Source organism: Moschus berezovskii, chromosome 11, assembly GCF_049115385.1.
Source record: "Moschus berezovskii isolate FMDL1 chromosome 11, NW_MosBer_1.0, whole genome shotgun sequence".
In the NCBI taxonomy this organism is placed as follows: Eukaryota; Metazoa; Chordata; class Mammalia; order Artiodactyla; family Moschidae; genus Moschus; species Moschus berezovskii.
The window spans coordinates 80,313,215-80,336,128 of NC_142470.1; the positions used below are offsets into that span (position 1 = coordinate 80,313,215).

The 22,914-nt window shown below is 38.4% G+C and overlaps 1 protein-coding gene across 2 annotated transcripts in view; it reads left to right on the forward strand.

Moving 5' to 3' along the window:
- The window catches only part of SRBD1 (S1 RNA binding domain 1), a 253,401-nt gene that overhangs the window by 152,536 nt on the left and 77,951 nt on the right, over positions 1-22,914 (forward strand). For both annotated transcript variants that reach the window (XM_055400672.2, XM_055400673.2), the window contains exon 16: positions 3,719-3,801. In XM_055400672.2, coding sequence (XP_055256647.2) covers positions 3,719-3,801 — 83 coding nt within the window. The remainder of the gene's footprint in view (positions 1-3,718; positions 3,802-22,914) is intronic.

A 22,914-nucleotide genomic window follows, 5' to 3' on the forward strand; every position in this document is an offset into this window, starting at 1 on the left:
GTAATTACTGTTTGTTACATACGTTTCTCTTGGTTATCCTGCCAGCAGAAAAACAGCTCCATCTTCTCTTCAAAGCTTGAGCATACTACTTTTCAAATTCTACTTTAAACAGTATTCATCTGTCTTTCTCCTCCTGCCTCTGTCTCTTCCATATTTGGTTTTTGTACTTCATAGAATGAACAGCATCTGAAAGTGAAATGCCAGTCCTAGAAATATTAGATCTTTGTCAAGGGTTGTTTACTGGGTACACTGTAACTCCAGAAGCCCTTGGGACTTATTGTAGAATCAATGTCATCTAGAAACCATCATTTTCAATCTATCGTTGCTAATATTTAGCAATATTTGGATGAACAAATGATACACTGGCAGTGAACTGTTGGAAGGGAATCCAGTAGAAAATAGTTGAAAATCCTTTTATGTTTCTCAGAAATGTTAAAATATGGGATCTACTCATACTTACCAATTATACACAATTCTGTAGCCACTTTCTGAGTTTTAGGTTTTCATAATGTGGGTTTTCCTGAAGGTGTAGATTTGAGAGGTTTATGTATTATTGATATACTTTTATTGAATTTCTAATATTGCCTTCCCTTGCAGCATATGTTTTGATGCCTGTTACCTTAACTTGGTTTACTGTTGCGAGTTAATTGTTTTTTCTTTAACCTGAAAGTATTTTGGCAATATATGTATATGTTTGAAAATCATTCTTATCGTATTATATATACAAAGGCTAGAATAAAGAAATAATACAATTATCCCTTGGAGGAGCCTGGTAGGCTGCAGTCCATGGGGTCACTCAGTCAGACATGACTGAGCGACCTCACTTTCACTTTTCACTTTCATGCATTGGAGAAGGAAATGGCAACCCACTCCAGTGTTCTTGCCTGGAGAATCCCAGGGACGGGGGAGCCTGGTGGGCTGCCGTCTATGGGGTCGCACAGAGTCGGACACGACTGAAGCGACTTAGCAGCAGCAGCATCAGCCTTAGGAGATTGGTTTCAGGAACCCCCCTCAGGTACCAAAACACAAGGATGCTCTTGTCCTTTATATGAAATAGTGTAATATTTACATACAACCTATGCACATCCTCCAGTGTACTTTAAAACAGCTCTGCTGCTGCTGCTGCTAAGTCACTTCAGTCTAGATTACTTGTAATACCTAATACAATGTAAATGCTATGTAAACAACTGTAAGTCCAATGTAAATAGTTGCTGAATGCAGAAAATTCAAGTGTTACTTTTTGGAACTTTCTGGAATTGTTTTTCAAACATTTTTGATCCATAGCAAAATCTGTGAATGTGAAACTTACAGATGTGGAAGGCTGACTTTTTTGGTTTTAGAGGATACCAGGTATGTCTCTGGTGGCATATGTTTCAATGTGTAGCTATAAATGTGGTTATTAGAAGAAACTACTTATACTTCCATGCTTGCACTAATTAACTTTACATGAAATTTGATAAGAAAGCTGTATGTAAAGGCCTTGGAATTCCCATCTCTTCTGTGGGAGAAATAGGCAGATCATAAGATACCAGCTTATTGCTCTCTAAGCTTGTTTTGCAAGTTGCCATTATCACTATCTGTTAGCAATACTAGTAAAAGATGTAAAAAAGACTTGAATGACTGCAGTGAACTTGACGTTTACAGCGGATCTCATCTCTGATGAGAGGTGGCACACATTGGGAGAATCTGATAGTCACTTCTAAGAGGTGGCTTCTTTTACCAGTCCTTGAACAGTTTAACACAAAAAACGCCATGGAATTTCCTTTAACAACCTTAATATTTTCACTGAATTAATTTATATTTCATCCAACCTGCTTTATGATTAGGTGACATTGACTAACTTTCATGTGTTTAGAAAATGAATCCTGTTCATATGTAAACACTCAATCCTTCTATGCTACTTGGGGGGAAAAAAGAGTTGCCTTAATTATCCTTAAGATTCATATTGATGAAGAATTGATGCTTTTGAACTGTGGTGTTGGAGAAGACTGTTGAGAGTCCCTTGGACTGCAAGGAGATCCAACCAGTCCATCCTAAAGGAAATCAGTCCTGAATATTCATTGGAAGGACTGATGCTGAAGCTGAAACTCCAATACTTTGGCCACCTGATGTGAAGAGCTGACTCATTTGAAAAGACCCTGATGCTGGGAAAGATTGAAGGCGGGAGGAAAAGGGGATGACAGAGGATGAGATCATTGGATGGCATTACCGACTCAATGGACATGAGTTTGGGTAAACTTCGGGAGTTGGTGATGGACAAGGAGGCCCGGCGTGCTGCAGTCCACGTGGCCGCAAAGAGTTGGACACGACTGAGCAGCTGAACTGAACTGAAGGTTGAGTTTAAAGATTCATATTAAATTTCTTTTTTCCAACTAAATTTGTCTTATAAGCTAAATTAGTTTTGAGATTTTGTTTAAGAAAAGGTGATAATAAATGATGACTAAATAAAAATCATGACACAAGTAAAGCAATATTTGAAGTTAACTCTCAAGTCTCTTAAAAATGCAATGTGATGGTCAGGAAAGGGAGGTAATTAGGACTGTGCGTGTGTTAGGAGCAAGCAGTTAGAATGCAGATCACTTCCCAGACTAAGCTTGCAGTCATATTCAAGGCGATACAAGTATATTCACTAGCCAGCTAACTTGATCTCTAATTGCAGTAAGATATGATTCTATCATTTTGTCATCATTATCAAGATGTAGTCTTCAGTTCAGTTCAGTCGCTCAGTCGTGTCCGACTCTTTGCGACCCCATGAATCAGCACACCAGGCCTCCCTGTCCATCACCAACTCTCGGAGTTCACTCAAACTCATGTCCATCGAGTCGGTGATGCCATCCAGCCATCTCATTCTCTGTCGTCCCCATCTCCTCCCACCCCCAATCCCTCCCAGCATCAGACTCTTTTTCCATTGAGTCAGCTCGTCTCGTGAGGTGGCCGAAGTATTGGAGTTTCAGCTTTAGCATCAGTCCTTCCAATGAACACCCAGGATTGATCTCCTTTAGAATGGACTGGTTGGATCTCCTTGCAGTCCAAGGGACTCTCAAGAGTCTTCTCCAGCACCACAGTTCAAAAGCATTAATTCTTCGGTGATCGGCTTTCTTCACAGTCCAACTCTCACATCCATACATGACCACGGGAAAAACCATAGCCTTGACTAGACGGACCTTGGTTGGCAAAGTAATGTCTTTGCTTTTTAATATGTTGTCTAGGTTGGTCATAACTTTCCTTCCAAGGAGTAAGCGTCTTTTAATTTCATGGCTGCAATCAGCATCCGCAGTGATTTTGTAGTCTTAAACATATTTAATTCAAAGATGTATATCATGTTTATAGTAATGCAGGGTTATTTAAAAGTAAAACAATATCTACTTGTTCTTTAAATTGTGAGGTGTCCTTGCATACTGTATTTAATGAATGAACAGGTAATTGTATAAATACAGCAGCTGTTTTACTTGTTTTTCCAAATATATAACCCTTTCAATGCATTTGAGCTTAGGAATGCCTAGGAGTTCTGGTGACATAATCAATCCTGCAGTTTTGCATTCACTTTTTATATAGCAGAGGGAGGGGGGGAAAATTTGAAACTTGGTTAAACTGTTGGACTTTTGGGGGGAAGAATAAAGAGGGATAACTGCTTGTATTATAAGAAACTAAAATAGTAATTATCTGGATACTGCTTTTCACATTAAGCCATACTTGTTTTCTGATTCTGTTTTTTCAGTTTCCATAGCAAGGCGTGTACAAGATCCATTAGCTGAGCTAGTGAAAATCGAGCCAAAGCACATTGGAGTTGGAATGTATCAGGTAAAGCAATGTGGATCATTTAATTTATGAAATCCATCAATAAAGAGATCAGTACTCAAACCTTGGTATAGTAATTGTCAGTGGGAATAAGTTCCCATTTTCAACGGTTATACAGTTTGTAGAACGATAGTTAGGTATTATAAATTACTCTGGAAGGAGTGAGTTTTTTATTCTGGTGTTTATGGTTTTGATCAAGACTTATAATTAGTTATAATCAGTTTAGACACTATTAAAATGTTAGATGCAAGTCTGAAGAGCCTTTCCTTTTAATGTTTTTATAAAAGTGGAGGGGATGTGGACAAAGCGGAGTATGTTGGCTTTTTTGGTAAACCCATATGAACTATTGACCTTTATTGATCTTTCTGGATGAAGCCTTTGGTACTTATTTTTTTCCCTATTTTTCATTCCTATTAGATTATTATAGTTTATTTTTGTCATTCCCCAGTATGAACTAAAAGCTTTCATTTTTGTTACTGTGTAATAGTAGCAATAGTAGTAGTAATAGTGCTTATTGTTGTTGCTATTGTATTTTCAGTTCTTGAGGTTGTATTCCTTAGGCAATTGAGGACGACACTAAATCTGGGTGAAATGAATCCATATTGGTTTAAGTGGTCTCCAGAAACCTCAAGTTGAGTTATTTTCTCTCTGATGAAAGCTCTATTTAGACCTGAAGGAGAATATTACCCTCTGTATAATTTTCAAGAAATTTGAGTGATAGGTACTGTACTTTCTCTAAGGAAATACTATATTACATCATAGGATCTGTGACCACTAGAAATGGAAGAGAGAGACCTTTGAGATCATCCAACCGTTCCCTCCTCATTTGACAGGAAAAGAAGCCGTGTCCAAGAGTAGTTAGGATTTTTACCCAGGCTCACACTATCAAAGCCTGGACTAACCTGTTATATATGGGACTTAACTGGAGTTTTCCCATTTTATAGTAAGTTAAACCAAGAGGCATGCAAAGCTTTGACTGGACTTGTTCATTCAACAAAGATAGTTCCTAAAGGGACTGATCTAGTTACAGATAGCTAAAATACCTAGTATCTAAAGAGTATACCTATTCTAGCAGTTTTATGATACAGGCATCATAGTTAAGAGAAGTTATATTAATTCAAGGTGAAGTTATGGAATACCTCAACAAGATGGTGGAACAAAGAACGGGAAAGTCAAACTTATATAACCCAGGAGGCTAATAACCTGTTGGCATCAGGTCTTTAAGTAAATAACAGGGACCTTGTCTCCAGATTCGTATTCAGAGTAGTGTTTAATGTGGAAAAACTTTGGAATTCATTCCAACAGCAATGAGAAGTAATGGAAGAGTTTTAAGCAGAGGAATGACCTGATTTGATTTGTATTTTTGCATGTTGACTGACTATTCTAGGTGAAAGGTAATGGAGGCTGGGACAAAGTTAATGGCACTTGGTAGAAATGGAAAGAAATAAAATGTATTTTGTAGGGACTACTTGGTGATGTGAGTGAAAAGGAGTTATGAAGAATTTGCTACAAGGGTCATGAGGATGCCTGAGCAGATTTGGTGAGGATAAGATGAGTAATCTAGTTTTGGACATGTTAAATTTGAGGTGCCTGTAAGAAATACAAGAAAAGGTATCAGCTGAGAGTTGGATATACGAGTCTGAGATTTAGAGATATAGCCATGTTAACACTCGAGTACATACCCTTGAGCAAACAGTGACACTGAGAAAGTGATCAAGATAATAGGCTGAGCTCATGCTATTCTTGAACTACATTACCACCACCGCTGGCATATCCACAACTCCAGATTCCATAAGAGGACAGAAAAAGTGTACATATAAGGCTGTACCTATATAAATACTCCCTTATGTTAATCAGCTGATAATAGTCTGGGAAAGGGTCCCACCAGTGTATAGAAATTATAAGAATTCTTAAAAAATATTAAGCCTGATGAGTCACATCCACAGAAAAATAAAGCATGATGGAGCCGCACCCCCCAAAATATATAGACCAGTAGTGTTCACTAACCAGAGTCATATTCAAGGAGTGGGGAGGAGGTCTGCAGGATTAGGTAAGGAGGTACATATAGAATGGCTAGGCCTGTGGTGACCCCTCTCCCTCACTTTTCTGTGAATCCCAGTTAAAGCACTGAGTATAATACAGAGGCCAGAGAGGCTTGGTGATCCCTCAGGTAGCCTTTGATTGTCAGGAACCTCAAGGAGTTTCTTCCTGGGAAGACAAACTCCTGACATGTACATGACACCTGGCATCATATCCCACATGTTTTACTTGAAGCTCATGGTAGTGAGCAGAACCACTGTACATAGACACAGAGAGTCTCTGAAATGACCTTGCTGCCAAGAGTCACTAAATGTTTGAGGAAAACGTGTGATAGAAAAATGAGGCTCCAACCTTAAGAAAAAAACAATACTCAAAGAAACAATGAACAGGCAACAGACTCTGAAATAAGTCAGATTAACATTCATGGTAACATAGGAAAGGTTATTACATTTCTAAAACAAACATGGAATAGAACGAAATTAAACCAATCTAAGAAGTTTAAAATCTAATTGTTAAGATTTTAAAAAAAGATAAAACAACACATAGGTGAAATAGAGTGGGCACAGCTAGAAGCAAATTAATGAAGTAGAAGATTGAGTTAGATTCTTTAGGGTGTAGTCTTAAACTTAAAAAGGTAGGAAGCATGAACAAAAGGTCGTACGATACAGAGTGCCTTCTAAAGCTTCTGTGCTTAGTCGCTTCAGTTGTGTCTGACTCTCTACTACCCTGTGGGACCATGGCCTGCCAGGTTCCTCTGTCCATGGGATTCTCCGGGCAAGAGTACTGGAGTGGTTTGCCATTTCCTTCTCCATCCAGAGCTTCTACATTCATCTAATAGAACTTCAAATAAACCAGAGTGGAGGGGAGTTATAATCCCAGAAATAATAGAATGAAATTTCTCCAAACTGAAGATAGACAAATCTAAAAAGTCCTGCTGCTACTGCTGCTAAGTTGCTTCAGTTGTGTCTGACTCTGTGACCCCATAGATAGCAGCCCACCAGGCTCCCCTGTCCCTGGGATTCTCCAGGCAAGAGCACTGGAGTGGGTTGCCATTGCCTTCTCCGTCTAAAAAGGCCTACTGAATAAAAGAGTGACAAATGACCTACATTCAGATGCCTTCCTGTGAAATTTCAGAATGCTAGTAAGAAGGAGGAACTGACTTACCTTCCAGAAAGCAAACACAGTTTTCCTACAAAGGAGAAAATCAGGTAGATGTTAGCCCTATTATTGATAAAAACAAGTAATAGAAGATAGAAATGCAGTAGTTTTGAAGTTGAGAAAGAATTTATGTTGAACCTTTAATTCTGTATCCAGGCAAACCAGCAATTCAGTGTGAGAGGAAAATAAAATAAAAATAATTTTGGATCTGTAATGATTCAGCTTCTCTGATTGTTACAGACCTTCTTTGAAAGAATTATTTATGCTAGTACTCCTACCTAATGTGGGAGGGTGGGTGTGGGATTGGAGGTCCAAAAAGTGGGAGTCATGTCTTGAGGAAGCAGTGTCAAAGTAAGGAAACAGCAGAGAGCTGTACAATACACACGTGTCCAGTAAAGTGTATTTGTGTTGTTAATCATAGTTTTTTAACTATAATGTTCATCTTTAAATTAATTAGGAGCAGATCAACTAAACATGGGAGAGTAGAAGAAAATAGAAGAGATAGAATATTAGGACTCTTTTTCAGGAAAAAGATTCAAATATAGATTAACTTTAATTTTTTAGAAAAACATAATCTGAAATATATGAATAATAACCACAAATAGGACACTTAATATAAATCATGAGAGTAAAAAAATTTAAGTTTAACATTCCAACGAAAGGTAGAGGAAAGAAAATAAGAAAGTATAGTAAATAAATAAAATATAGGATGACAGAAATAAGTGTACTAATAGGTAAAAGTGAAAGCATTAAATTTCCCTATGAATAGAATCTTAGACTTTTACAAATAAAATATAGCACCAAGATGTGTGTGTCCAACTCTTGTGACCCCATGGACTGTATACCATCAGACTATGGGATTTCCCAGGCAAGAACACTGGAGTGGGTAGCCATTTCCTTCTCCAGGGGATTGTCCCAACCCAGAAATCAAACCTGGTCTCTTACATTGCAAGCAGTCTCCTTCATTAACAGGCAGATTCTTTACCAGCTGAGCCACCAGGGAAGCCTGTATGTGCAAGAGGTACTTCTAAAGAAAACAGCAACCTTGATATTTCAAATTTGGAGAAAAATATTCCACATGAATGAAAAGTCAGCAGCATCAACAAAGTAGAATTTAAGGCAAAATGCATTTAAGATCAAAGGGCAAGATCAAAAAGGGTTATTTAATATTAATTATGGAACAGTATCCCAAGAAAATATAATTGCTCTGAGCATTATAGATTGGATGACTGTGAAGAAAGCTGATCGCCGAAGAATCGATGCTTTTGAACTGTGGTGTTGGAGAAGACTCTTGAGAGTCCCTTATACTGCAAGGAGATCCAACCAGTCCATTCTAGAGGAGATCAATCCTGGATGTTCATTGGAGGGACTGATGCTAAAGCTGAAGCTGCAATACTTTGGCCACCTCATGCGACGAGTTGACTCACTGGAAAAGACTCTGATGCTGGGAAAGGTTGGGGGCGGGAGGAGAAGGGGACGACGGAGAATGAGATGGCTGGATGGCATCACCGACTCTGTGGACATGAGTTTGAGTGTACTCTGGCAGTTGGTGATGGACAGGGAGGCCTGGCGTGCTGTGATTCATGGGGTCGTGGAGAGTCAGACACGACTGAGCGACTGAACTGAACTGAACTGAACAGCATAGTTTCAGAAAAATATGCAGTATTAAACACTTCTGAAAATTAGAGCAAGAGACAATTTCACTTTTTTGGTGGGGACTTTAACAGACCACAGTATAGTGACACATATATTTTAAAAACAACTTTATTGAGATATAATCATATATCATACATAAATACATAAATTCATCCACTTAAAGTGTACATGTCAAAGATACTTCGTGTATTCACAGGGTTGTGAAACTTAGCACTGTCTAATTTTTGAACATTTTCATCACCCCGAAAGAAACCATTAGCAGTCACTCTCCAGCACCCCCTCCTTCCCCAGCCCTAGGCCACTACTAATTTATTTTCTATTTGTTTGTCTATTCTGGATATGTCATACAAATGTAATTATACCGTGTGCCGTGTGTGGTCTTTTGTGACTGGCTTCTTTCCTTTCACATAATATTTTCAAGGTTCATCCATGCTACAGCATGTATCAGAACTTCATTCCTTTTTGTGGGTGATAGTATCTCAGTGTATGTATATATACCTCATTTTGTTTATCCATTTATCAGGTCATGGAAATTTGGGTTAATTCCACTTTGGGGTTCTTATGAATAATGCTATTATGAACATTTATGTACAAGTTTCTATTTTTATTTTACTTCTAAACAGGTATCGGTTAGCAAGAAGCAAGAAATTACTGTTAGATATTCAGTTCTTAGGTGAGATAGCATTGTTTAGTGGATCCATCCAAACCTAGTCTATTGGCTTTGTATCTGGAGAGATATGAACTTATAGTAAAACTGTGTACAAATTTTTAAGATGTGTATTTTCATTTCTCTTGAATATATACCTAGAGTGGATTTGCTGTGTTGCAGTTTAAAGCCAAATGATGAAGCAGGAAAGTTATTAGCCACAAATGTATATGTACATATAATAACTACATGTTTTATTATTAGAATTCGGTGTTTTCTTATAATTTGTGTACATTTATTTATTGGTTCCTATAAAACATTGATGAAATTTTATGGAGAATTACATACCATTTATATGGATGAAATACATATAAATTTTCTCTATCAGAAAAATCCAAATTAGACAAAGGGATATTAATTTCAACCTAATAATTGAGTAAAGTTGTAATAAAGTGATAAATATCTGTGCAAATAAAAAAGATACAGTAAAATGAACATTCATAAACACTGCAGGTGTTATATAAATTGTTATTTCTAGTAAATAGTTAATACCTGTCACGATGCATTTTAAAAATACACATTGCTTTGACCTGGTAGTTCTTTCTTTTGGAGTCTCTTCTGATGCAATAATAAAAACTGTTTCTAAGATTCACATACAAGTCTGCCATTACAACAAATGTTGGAAGCAACTACAATAGGAAAAGAGTTAAATGAGTTATGGTACATCTACCAGTTGAAATATTATACAACCATTAAAAATTCAGGCTTTCCAGGCAGACTTAATGCCATGAGAAATTGCTCTTAACATATCTTTAAATTGCAAAAGAGTTGTTGATATAGAATAAAACCAATTTGTGTTTTCGAATTAGAGATGTGCATTTACACTGAAGGAAAAAAGTAACTGGCTGTTGACTGATATTTATATCTTTGTTGGTGTGATTAGGGAGTTTTCTCTTTTTTTTTTTTTTTTACCTTTATTCGAACTTTCTGTAGTGATTTCATGTTAGGAAAAATGTGTTGTAAAATAAATATTTCCATTTCCCAGTCCATAAGCAACTTAAATTTAAGCTTTGATATAATAGACTTTCAGTACAACCAAAATGGAACTGGATTTCTTTTTAGCTGGGACCTATAAGTGCTTTTAAGATTGCATCCAAATACTGCATTTCAGACTCTTTTGTTGACCATGATGGCTACTCCATTTCTTCTAAGAGATTCCTGCCCACAGTAGTAGATATAATGGTCATAGGGCTTCCCTGGTGGCTCAGAGGTTAAAGCGTCTGCTTCCAATGCAGGAGACCTGGGTTCGATCCCTGGGTTGGGAAGATCCCCTGGAGAAGGAAATGGCAACCCACTCCATTATTCTTGCCTGGAGAATCCCATGGTTGGAGGAGCCTGGTAGGCTACAGTCCCACAGAGTCGCAAAGAGTCGGACACGACTGAGCAACTTCACTTTCACTTTGAGTTAAATTCACCCATTCCAGTCCGTTTTAGTTCACTGATTCCTAGAATGTCTACGTTCACTCTTGCCATCTCCTGTTTGACCACTTCCAATTTGCCTTGATTCATAGACCTAACATTTCAGGTTCCTATGCAATATTGCTCTTTACAGCATCGGACCTTGCTTCTATCACCAGTCACATCCACAACTGGGTATTGGTTTTGCTTATCGAACTCCATCCCTTCATTCTTTCTGGAGTTATTTCTCCACTGGTCTCCAGTAGCATACTGGGCACCTACCGACCTGGGGAATTCCTCATTCAGTATCCTATCATTTTGCCTTTTGATTCTGTTCATGGGGTTCTCAAGGCAAGTATACTGAAGTGGTTTGCTATTCCCTTCTCCAGTGGACCACATTCTGTCAGACGTCTCCACCATGACTCGCCCGTCTTGGGTGGCCCCGCATGGCGTGGCTTAGTTTTATTGAGTTAGACAGGGCTGTGGTCCATGTGATCAGATCAACTAGTTTTCTGTGATTATGATTTCAGTGTGTCTGCCCTCTGATGCCCTCTTGCAATACCTACCGTCTTATTTGGGTTTCTCTTACCTTGGTCGTGGGATATCTCTTCACAGCTGCTCCAGCAAAGCTCATCCGCTACACCTTACCTTGGACAAGGGGTATCTCCTCAAGGCCGCCCCTCCTGACCTTGAACATGGAGTAGGTCCCCTCGGGCCCCTGCACAGCCACCGCCTCTTGGACGTACGGTAGCTCCTCTCAGCTGCTGGCCCTGACGTCGGGGTTGGGTAGCTCCTCTCGGCCACGCTTCTGCGTGTGGTCCCTTGTGCTGGAGCTGGCGTCTCGCGTCTGTGCCACCTGAGCCGGCGTCTCTATGCCCCAACAAGTAAGGCTGAAGAAGCCGAAGTTGAACAGTTCTATGAAGACCTACAAGACCTTTTAGAACTAACACCCAAAAAAGATGTCCTTTTCATTATAGGGGACTGGAATGCAAAAGTAGGAAGTCAAGAAACACCTGGAGTAACAGGCAAATTTGGCCTTGGAGCACGGAATGAAGCAGGGCAAAGGCTAATAGAGTTTTGCCAAGAGAACGCACTGGTCATAGCAAACACCCTCTTCCAACAACACAAGAGAAGACTCTACACATGGACATCATCAGATGGTCAACACTGAAATCAGATTGATTATATTCTTTGCAGCCAAAGATGGAGAAGCTCTATACAGTTAGCAAAAACAAGACCAGGAGCTGACTGTGGCTCAGATCAGGAACTCCTTATTGCCAAATTGAGACTTAAATTGAAGAAAGTAGGGAAAACCACTAGACCATTCAGATATGACCTCAATCAAATCCCTTATGATTATACAGTGGAAGTGAGAAGTAGATTTAAGGGACTAGATCTGATAGATAGAGTGCCTGATGAACTCTGGATGGAGGTTCGTGACATTGTACAGGAGACAGGGACCAAGAGCATCCCCATGGAAAAGAAATGCAAAAAAGCAAAATGGCTGTCTGAAGAGGCCTTACAAATAGCTGTGAAAAGAAGAGAAGCGAAAGCAAAGGAGAAAAGGAAAGATATAAGCATCTGAATGCAGAATTCCGAAGAATAGCAAGGAGAGATAAGAAAGCCTTACTCAGCGATCAATGCAAAGAAATAGAGGAAAACAATAGAGTAGGAAAGACTAGAGATCTCTTCAAGAAAATTAGAGATACCAAGGAAACTTTTCATGCAAAGATGAGCACAATAAAGGACAGAAATAGTATGAACCTAACAGAAGCAGAAGATATTAAGAAGAGGTGGCAAGAACACAGAAGAACTGTACAAAAAAGATCTTCACAACGAAGATAATCACGATGGCGTGATCACTGACCTAGAGCCAGACATCTTGGAATGTGAAGTCAAGTGGGCCTTAGAGAGCATCACTACGAACAAAGCTAAGTGGAGGTGATGGAATTCCAGTTGAGCTATTTAAAATCCTGAAAGATGATGCTGTGAAAGTGATGCACTCAATATGCCAGCAAATTTGGAAAACTCAGCAGTGGCCACAGGACTGGAAAAGGTAAGTCTTCATTCCAATCCCAAAGAAAGGCAATGCCACAAAATGCTCAAACTACCGCACAATTGCACTCATCTCACACGATAGTAAAGTCATGCTCAAAATTCTCCAAGCCAGGCTTCAGCAATATGTGAACCGTGAACTTCCAGATGTTCAAGCAGGTTTTAGAAAAGGCAGAGGCACCAGAGATCAAATTGCCAACATCCGCTGGATCATGGAGAAAGCAAGAGAGTTCCAGAAAAACATCTATTTCTGCTTCATTGACTGTGCCAAAGCCTTTGACTGTGTGGATCACAATAAACTGTGTAAAATTCTGAAAGAGATGGGAATACCAGACCACCTGACCTGCCTCTTGAGAAACCTGTATGCTGGTCAGGAAGCAACAGTTAGAACTGGACATGGAACAACAGACTGGTTCCAAATAGGAAAAGGAGTATGTCAAGGTTGTATATTGTCCCCCTGCTTATTTAACTTATATGCAGAGTGCATCATTATTAACTCTGGGCTGGAAGAAGCACAAGCTGGAATCAAGATTGTCAGGAGAAATATCAATAACCTCAGATATGCAGATGACACCACCCTTATGGCAGAAAGTGAAGAAGACTCAAAGAGCCTCTCAGTGAAAGTGAAAGAGGAGAGTGAAAAGGTTGGCTTGAAGCTCAACATTCATAAAACTAAGATCATGGCATCTGGTCCCATCACTTCATGGGAAATAGAGGGGGAAACAGTGGAAACAGTGTCAGACTTTATTTTTGGGGGCTCCAAAATCACTATGGATACTGATTGCAGCCATGAAATTAAAAGACGCTTACTGCTTGGAAGGAAAGTTATGACCAACCTAGATAGTATATTAAAAAGCAGAGACATCACTTTGCCAACCAAGGTCCGTCTAGTCAAGGCTATGGCTTTTCCAGTGGTCATGTATGGATGTGAGAGTTGGACTGTGAAGAAAGCTGATCGCCGAAGAATTGATGCTTTTGAACTGTGGTGCTGGAGAAGACTCTTGAGAGTCCCGTGGACTGCAAGGATATCCAAATAGTCCATTCTAAAGGAGATCAATCCTGGGTGTTCATTGGAAGGACTGATGCTAAAGCTGAAACTCCAATACTTTGGCCACCTCATGCGAAGAGTTGACTCACTAGAAAAGACTCTGATGCTGGGAGGGATTGGGGGTGGGAGAAGAAGGGGACAACAGAGAATGAGATGGCTGGATGGCATCACCGACTCGATGGACATGAGTTTGAGTGAACTCCGGGAGTTGGTGATGGACAGGGAGGCCTGGCGTGCTGTAATTCATGGGGTCGCAAAGAGTCGGACACGACTGAGCGACTGAACTGAACTGAACTGATAAGTGCTTTTAGTGTAAATTTAATACTTGTATTTATTCTGATTTAAATTATGAGTAGCTGGACAAGCAGTGTCGATTTTAAAAATGAAAGCTATTTAAAGAAAGAATGTTAGTTATATGAAATAATAGAAGCTGTAATATTATTTCAATAGAAACTAAAATACTTTTGGTTTAATAGCAGCTAAAATGCTCAAGGCAGCACTCCAGTCCTTGACTTAGAAAATGGGGAGAGCTGATTTCAAAAACACATGCCTGTCATTATTTCTGGAGAAAGAGGCAGCCAGTGTGGTCGAATGACAACATATCCCTAACTGACCCCTAAAGACTTTGCTGGAAAGTGGCTTGGTGTTACTCCCAAGAAAACACTCCAGGGTGAGAGCAGGATGATGCTGGGTTGGCTCTTCTTGAGTTCTGTGGGACATGGGGAATGATGGTTTAGTTTGGCCTTGTTGTATCAAGAGAGCAGACCTTGAATATGTCGGATTTATTTGCTATTCATTTCTTCCTTGGATCGTGTTTTAGATACTTTCATGCTCATTAACACGTGTATTTGTTCATGAGCATTCACAGTAAAGTAGGAAAGACAGGGCAGTCCCCTTTCCTCCTTGGTGCCTCTCTGCTAGATCATTTGACGTTATTAGAGAGTGAAATGGTTTTCCAAAATGAGTTTCTGAAATCCTTAGTGGATTTTCTGTATCCAGGCCATCTTTATTCCTCGTTATTATGTATAATGAGGAGTCATTGTGAAAGGAAAATCATCTTCCCAGCTGAAATTTTTCATGGTTAAACCTCAAAGGTGGGAATTTGTACTTTATTTCCCCATCCTTTCTGTAGGATCAGTTCTGGAGAGAAACAAAAGAAGACCCCAAAAAACCCACTCTTCATTGGTGGCATTACTCTTAAAAAATTATTTTATAGTTAATATTATAAGGATTATGAAATGTTTTACTGTAGGTATGTCAAAGGTAATAAGGATTCTCTTCTGTCCTGTTATTATTTGTCCAAATCATTTTGAACATTTTAATCCATTAATGATGTGTTAAAAACTTTATCATGGTATATAGAAAAAAGTCTGTCCCATGCATATCCACTTAGATGACTTTACCTGGATTTTTGCCTTCTATGCAATATTAAATCAATATTTTGAAATCAATAAAACAGAGAGGTGAAAGAAGCATAAGAGGAAATTGTTCTAGAAATTAGGCATTATTCACATAAATGAGTTCCTTGCCAAATGTTTTCACAATCCTGTCCCTCAACTTTAGATCCCAGGATACTAGGTCTGCTTGAATGTCTGATTTATCAAGTATTTATGTATGCATGAAATTCAAATTTAGTCTTGCAATTCACGTATTTCATTTATTCTTCACCGTAACGGAGCTGTTTCTATAATTGAACAAAAACAAGTAATTAATTGACCTTCTCTAGGAGTATGAATTCATTTATTAGAATTTTCTAGTTATTCCTAAATTTAAAGTTTTAAAATTTCTTTTCTGGGTGTGTTTTTTTCACTTCTGGAAGAATTATCCTTCCTATGTTGAAATACTAACTATAGTTTTCTTAGATTCTTGAAAATCACTGCCAATGTAATAAGCCAGGTACATATACACAAACCCTAGTAAAACACAATTACTTATGTTTAAAGGAAATGTGAGGTGTTAGTGTGATTTGAGAAACCTATTACAAATTGTGCCTTGAATTATTAACAATGAAATATCTAATTTCCTTTATCTTTTGTTTACTTACATTTTGTCTGTTATTGGCCTCGGACAGTGAAACTCGATCAGTTTCAGTTTCTACTTAAGTTCACCTTCTGGTTTCATATATTAGCACAAAAATCACTGTTAGGATTTCTAAAACTTTAAAGTATTTTCACAGTGTTTAAAACTAGGTTTATCGTGAATGACTGAAAAAAAAATTACACATGAGACACTGAAGGTAGTACCAAAAAGAAAAAGATTTTTAAGTTCTGCTGTATTAGAATATAAAATACCTCTGAATCAGAAAATAATACATAGAAAGTCGCAAACAGAGATAAGGTATTTGCATCACTTAAAATCTATACAGAGCCCATAATTTATAAAGATCTCCTACAATTAAGAGAAAAAAGTTTAACAGTTCAACAGAAGAATAGGCAAGGGACATAAACAGGTAATTGACACAAGCGGAGGCATACACGTAAAATAAATATAGGAAAAATACTATTACTCTAGTAGTTAGGGAAATGCAAACTACTAGTCAACATGACTTTCAGTGGGAAACCTTTCAGGTTTTCAAAATTTAATCTGACAGTTTGAATGTTTTCAACAATGTGGAGCGTTGGGAATTTTACACTTTATTTGTAGAAGTATAAACTGATAACAACCTCTTTGGAAAGCAACTGGAAGCTAGTAAAGTGGGAGATGGGGCTTCTCTTCAGCTTAACAGTTTTGTTGCTAGATATTCATAGCCTTGAAAAATTATTTTAAATGTGCACAAGAAGACATTTACAAGAAATTCACTGAAGCACTATTTATAGTACTAAAAAATTTGGAAACAGTATGTCCTTCAGAAAAACAGAAAAATAAACTATAGTATACTCAGATGGTAGAATATTATATAGGAGCAAAGATGACCCAGTTAGAGCTACTCACATAATTTAGATAAACCTCACAAAATACATTAAGAGAGAAGGCAGTTGCAGAATATGTCTAGTAGTTGATGATCAATATAAAAATTTATAATATGAAAAACAATACTACGTACTGTTTATGAATACCAATATATACAGTAAGAACATTGAAATAAGCACTGGAATCCCAGGTAGTAGTTACCTTGAGTGGGGCATGAGATGGGAGGGGATTGAGAACTGGGAGAGGTACAACAGGAGTTTCTACTCTGTTTATATTGTGTTTCTTAAGTTGTTTTGTGGGCTCATGGTGTCCCTTATAATATACTCTACAACCTCTTGTTAAATAAGTCAAATTTTCGAAAAAGATGCAGGAAAGCTGGGTCAAATGATAAAGGTGTTTTATCTCAGCAACTTTGGCTTTCAGTTGGTTTTAATTTCTCCCTTATACATTTGTGTGTGTGTGTGTGTGTGTATTTTACAGTTAGGATTTATATAATCAGAAAAATAAAGCTGTTTTCATTTCCCAGTGAAAAAGAAAAAATACTTTTCCTATTATGCTACATTTCTCTTCATACTATTCTTTCAAATTTTTATCTTCAAGACTCTTGATTTTGCACCAAATCAAATACTCTTTTAATGCAGAGTTTTAACACCGTCATTGATTTTTTTTCACTTCGCAAATAATGGATTCTTCTCTGAATTTTAAGAATTAAATATTGTTTTGTTCCATTATTTGAAATGATCATTTGAGACATGGTGTAGGACAAACCTGTAGACTGTTGTAATTTCTAGTGTTTATTTACAGGGCAGAGTTGGGTAGAACAGATGTTTAAGGAGTTATAGTATAATGTGTTGTAATAATGTTACATAATATGACTAGCATTCATCCTGTACTATTTTCTTTTCACCACTACCCCTCTCAACCAACAAGCTCCTAAATTACCTAAATTAGAAACCTTAAGATTAGGCAGGGGAGCTTTTAAAAATCCCAGCCTTTAGGCCATGTCCCCAGAGATTTTAGTTTAATTGGTCTGGGGTGAGCCCTAGACATCAACAAACTTTTTAAAATTCCACAGGTGATTCTAATGTACAGGCTGGATTGAGAACCATTGGTTCTTAAAGTACAGCCCCTGGATCAGCAGTATCAATATCATCTAAGAACTTGTTAGAAATGCATATTCTTGTAACCTCCTCCCAGACATACAGGATCACAAAATCAATGGGTAGGGCACTGGAATTTGTGTTTTAATGGTTAAGGCTTGAGAACCACTGATCTCTAATGCTTCTCAAGCTCAAATGTACAGTTTAAAAAAAAGCTTCATGAGGTCTCTTTAAAATACAGATTCTGATTCAGTTGGCCTAAGGTGGAGCATGAGATTCTGTGTTTCTACAAATCTCCCAGGTGATATCAATGCTGTTTGTCTGAGAATTACAATTTGAGTAGTCTCTTGGGCACTAACCCCGATTGGTTGAATCAGAATCTGACTTTAACAAGATTTCCAGGTGTTTTGAATGCACGTTATAGTATTTGTAATGTAGAAGGAAAATTAGGACATGCCAGTATCTAAGAGAGATAAGCATTTGAGAAGCAAAAATTCATACTGTAAAACACTGAAAAGAATAAAGGTAGACTAAGAGTTGAAAGGCATCTGGTCCCATCACTTCATGGGAAATAGATGGAAAAACAGTGGAAACAGTGTCAGACTTTATTTTTTTGGGCTCCAAAATCACTGCAGATGGTGACTGCAGCCATGAAATTAGAAGACGCTTACTCCTTGGAAGGAAAGTTGTGACCAACCTTGATAGTATATTAAAAAGCAGAGACATCATTTTGCCAACAAATGTCCGTCTAGTCAAGGCTATGGTTTTTCCCGTGATCATGTATGGATGTGAGAGTTGGACTGTGAAGAAAGCTGATTGCCGAAGAATTGATGCTTTTGAACTGTGGTGTTGGAGAAGACTCTTGAGAGTCCCTTGGACTGCAAGGAGATCCAACCAGTCCATTCTAAAGGAGATCAATCCTGGGTGTTCATTGGAAGGACTGATGCTAAAGCTGAAACTCCAGTACTTTGGCCACCTCATGCGACGAGTTGACTCCCTGGAAAAGACTCTGATGCTGGGAAAGGTTGGGGGCGGGAGGAGAAGGGGACGACAGAGAATGAGATGGCTGGATGGCATCACTGCCTCAATGGACATGAGTTTGAGTGAACTCTGGGAGTTGGTGATGGACAGGGAGGCCTGGCGTGCTGTGATTCCTGGGGTCGCGAAGAGTCGGATACGACTGAGCGACTGAACTGAACTGAACTGAAGAGTTGAAAATGTGTGTTTCACATTTTGCTTTTTAAAAATGTTGATGGTGACCATAACAAGAATAATTTCATTGGAGTGGTAGAGGCAGAAATCAGAAGTAGACAGGACTGAATGAAAGGTGAGCACTTAGAAACAGGTGTATACAGTTCTTTAAAGAAGAGAGTTTTCAAAGGAGGTCAAAATTTAAATGTATTTAAATGTTACAGGAAGAAGGTAGAAGTAGAGAAGTTGAAGATGTCAGAGAGAGGAAGCTCAGTGCCTGAGATGACACCCACAGCTTAAACTAAGAAATAGACTAAGAAAGGAAATTGACAGGAGTTCAGAAGAGAGAACCTCCTGGGATGGTGGGTGTCTGGGAAGAAGTGAAGAGAGCAGAATAGGGAGAGCTTGCCCCGCTGCCTAGAGACTAGTTTCATTTTCTCTGTAAAGTAGGAGCCTCCTGTTTTATACCCCTCACCCTTGCCCCAGAAAAGAACTTAAAGTTTTAAGATTTCTGAAATCACAGTATTCTTTTGTTTACCATCTCTCCTCTAGTGGAATGTAAACTCTCAAGGTGTTTCCACCTCTATCCACGGCTCCCAGGACCTAGTACACAGTAGAGATTCAATAAGTATTTGCTGAATGGATGAACAAATGGTAGATTATCAGTATAGTTGCTCATTTGTTGTATTTTTTAACTCTGTTGTGAACATAGCTTGAATTTTTATAGCCTCTCACTTAAAATTTTTGTGTGTTAAACCAAAAATGCTGGTTACAAGTATTTTAATGAATCTCCTTTTCGGAAAAGTGTTTGAGAATTTAGGAGCAGAAAGCATTAGAATAGCCATGTGGTTAGAGTGAGAATGACTGTGGAAAGTAAAGGATTGCTGAGAATGAAAGAACCAGAGTTTCTTCATAGCGTGTATCTCTTCATTCCTTTCTCCCCCTTAACAACACAGACCATCCTTTTTTCTGTGAAAATAATACTTTGATCAGAGGGCATACTTACATAGGAATGTTCTTTGTGGTTAAATTAGTACAGCAGTATTTCTGAGGATCTTTGATTAATAGAGTATAATATCTTTATGAAAAAACTTTGTTGCCATGAAATTCATTGGAATAGACTTTTTCTTTTAAAGTGAAATTATTGTTAAAATGTAAGCTTATGGAATTCTTTAAAACTTCATCTTTATCTTCCACAGAGATCTAAGGAAGTTTTTAGTATACTGGTTAGATCTGACATTGGTTATATGTGGATGGATAGTCTATAGACAGAAAATAGTGGAATATGATTGTTGCAAAAAAGTGTTTACTTCTGGCATTCATATAGATATTGCTATTTTGCTGAATATTTGAATGTAATTATGTGTAGATAATTGTTTGACATACTAAAAAGAGAACCTGAGATGTAATTCTTTTTCAGTAGAAAAAAACTACTATCTGAATATAATAATGTTCATATTAAAAAGAATTACTGAAAACTAAGATACTAGATTGTACTAGATAATTATAGTGATTGGGAAGAGAAATAAAATGCGTAAATATTAGGAGAGCCAGTTCTGAGAATTTAAAAACTATGTTCTGAGTGTCTTATATTGTTCAAGAATGTTGATCCACTCATTCCTCTAAATTTGTGTGTTGAAGATAGATGTTGATCATGGGCTTTAAGAATTGCACTGGTAAATTAATTATTAAAAAAGCCTCTTGATGAAAGTGAAAGAGGAGAGTGAAAAAGTTGGCTTGAAGCTCAACATTCCGAAAACTAAGATCATGGCATCTGGTCCCATCACTTCATGGGAAATAGATGGGAAAACAGTGGAAACAGTGTCAGACTTTATTTTTTTGGGCTCCAAAATCACTGCAGATGCTGATTGCAGCCATGAAGTTAAAAGACGCTTACTCCTTGGAAGGAAAGTTATGACCAACCTGCTGCTGCTACAGCTAAGTCACTTCAGTCGTGTCTGACTCTGTGCAACCCCATAGATGGCAGCCCACCCAGGCTTCCCCGTCCCTGGGATTCTCCAGGCAAGAACACTGGAGTGGGTTGCCATTTCCTTCTCCAATGCGTGAAAGTGAAGTCACTCAGTCGTGTCCAACTCCTAGCGACCCCATGGACTGCAGCCTACCAGGCTCCTCAGTCCATGGGATTTTCCAGGCAGGAGTGCTGGAGTGGGTTGCCATTTCCTTCTCCATGACCAACCTAGATAGCATATTAAAAAGCAGAGGCATTACTTGCCAACCAAGGTCCGTCTAGTCAAGGCTATGGTTTTTCCAGTGGTCATGTATGGATGTGAGAGTTGGACTGTGAAGAAAGCTGATCGCCGAAGAATTGGCTTTTGAACTGTGGTGTTGGAGAAAACTCTTGAGAGTCCCTTGGACTGCAAGGAGATCCAACCAGTCCATTCTAAAGGAGATCAGTCCTGGGTGTTCATTGGAAGGACTGATGCTGAAGCTGAAACTCCAGTACTTTGGCCACCTCATGGGAAGAGTTGACTCACTGGAAAAGACTCTGATGCTGGGAAGGATTGGGGGCGGGAGGAGAAGGGGACGACAGAGAATGAGATGGCTGGATGGCATCACCGACTCTGTGGACATGAGTTTGAGTGAACTCCGGGAGTTGGTGATGGACAGGGAGGCCTGGCGTGCTGTGATTCATGGGGTCTCAAAGAGTCAGACATGACTGAGCAACTGAACTGAAGATTATATTTTAAATTCAAGGGAAGGCTTCATCATCACAGTTTTAATATGCATTAAATGCATGATCCTATAGAAAGGGCTGTGAGTTTGATAGAATTTAGATCAGAAATGAACTGCTTGCAAAGTGGTTGTAATGCAGTACAGAGACAGGAAAACTGACCTTGTTAAATTATGTTATGAGTTCACTCATGGCAGGCACATTTGTCCACCAAATCTTCTATGCTGTGGACAGTTGTGTTACAGTGTCTTTCTTCTGGTGTCTGTGGAAAGGCATTCTAAGGGGAAATGTCTGTATTGAGGAAAAAAGATATTGATGAGAAGTTTTTTCCCCCCTGGGTTATTCTCCATAATTTTAAAGATTATCAGAAAAGAAAAATTAATTTGCCTGGATTTATATATAAATGATTGTTTCTCACACACAGAAGGAAATACATGTGTTGTTTTTCTTTTTGAACAAGTAACTTTAGAAGTTATCTTAGGTTTGAGGTGAGGTAGTAAGTAGGCTAGTTGAGTTTCCCAGGTGGCTCAGTGGTAGAGAATCTGTCTGCCAGTGCAGGAGACATGGGTTTGATCCCTGGGTCGGGAAGATCCCCTAGAGAAGAAAATAGCAACCCACTCCAGTATTCTTGCCTGGAAAACATCATGGGCAGAAGGTATGCTGTACAGTCCATGGAGTCACAAAGAGTTGGACGTAACTGAACATGCACACAGTAGGCTAGTTGGCTGCCTTCTTTGTGCACTGTTAACTCTGGTGATATATTTTCTTTAATAATCTAGATCAGGCTATCCAAGCTGTTTATTATACAATATTATTTTAAAAGATGTATTTTCTTTTCAAATGTCTAGTTGAAAGGGAGAATTTTCTCCTGCCGTATACGAGGCATTTGTTTCATTATTTATTTGAAATAAATGGGGCCAGAGAGTATGAGTGTAGTTAGGTTTTGTTGGAGGAGGGTGCTTGCAAAGACTTTTTGAGGCATGATGTGCAAGTGAGTGTTTTTAAATCTCAGAGGTGTGATTATGTCATAACAGCCATAACCTCTGGGCTTGCTTTATTACTTTTATTAAAACAAATCTGTATGGGGGTGCTATGTATATTTTGGTGATGAAGGAAATGAGGTGGTTAATTTATTATGTGAACAGCACTTTCAACTAACCAC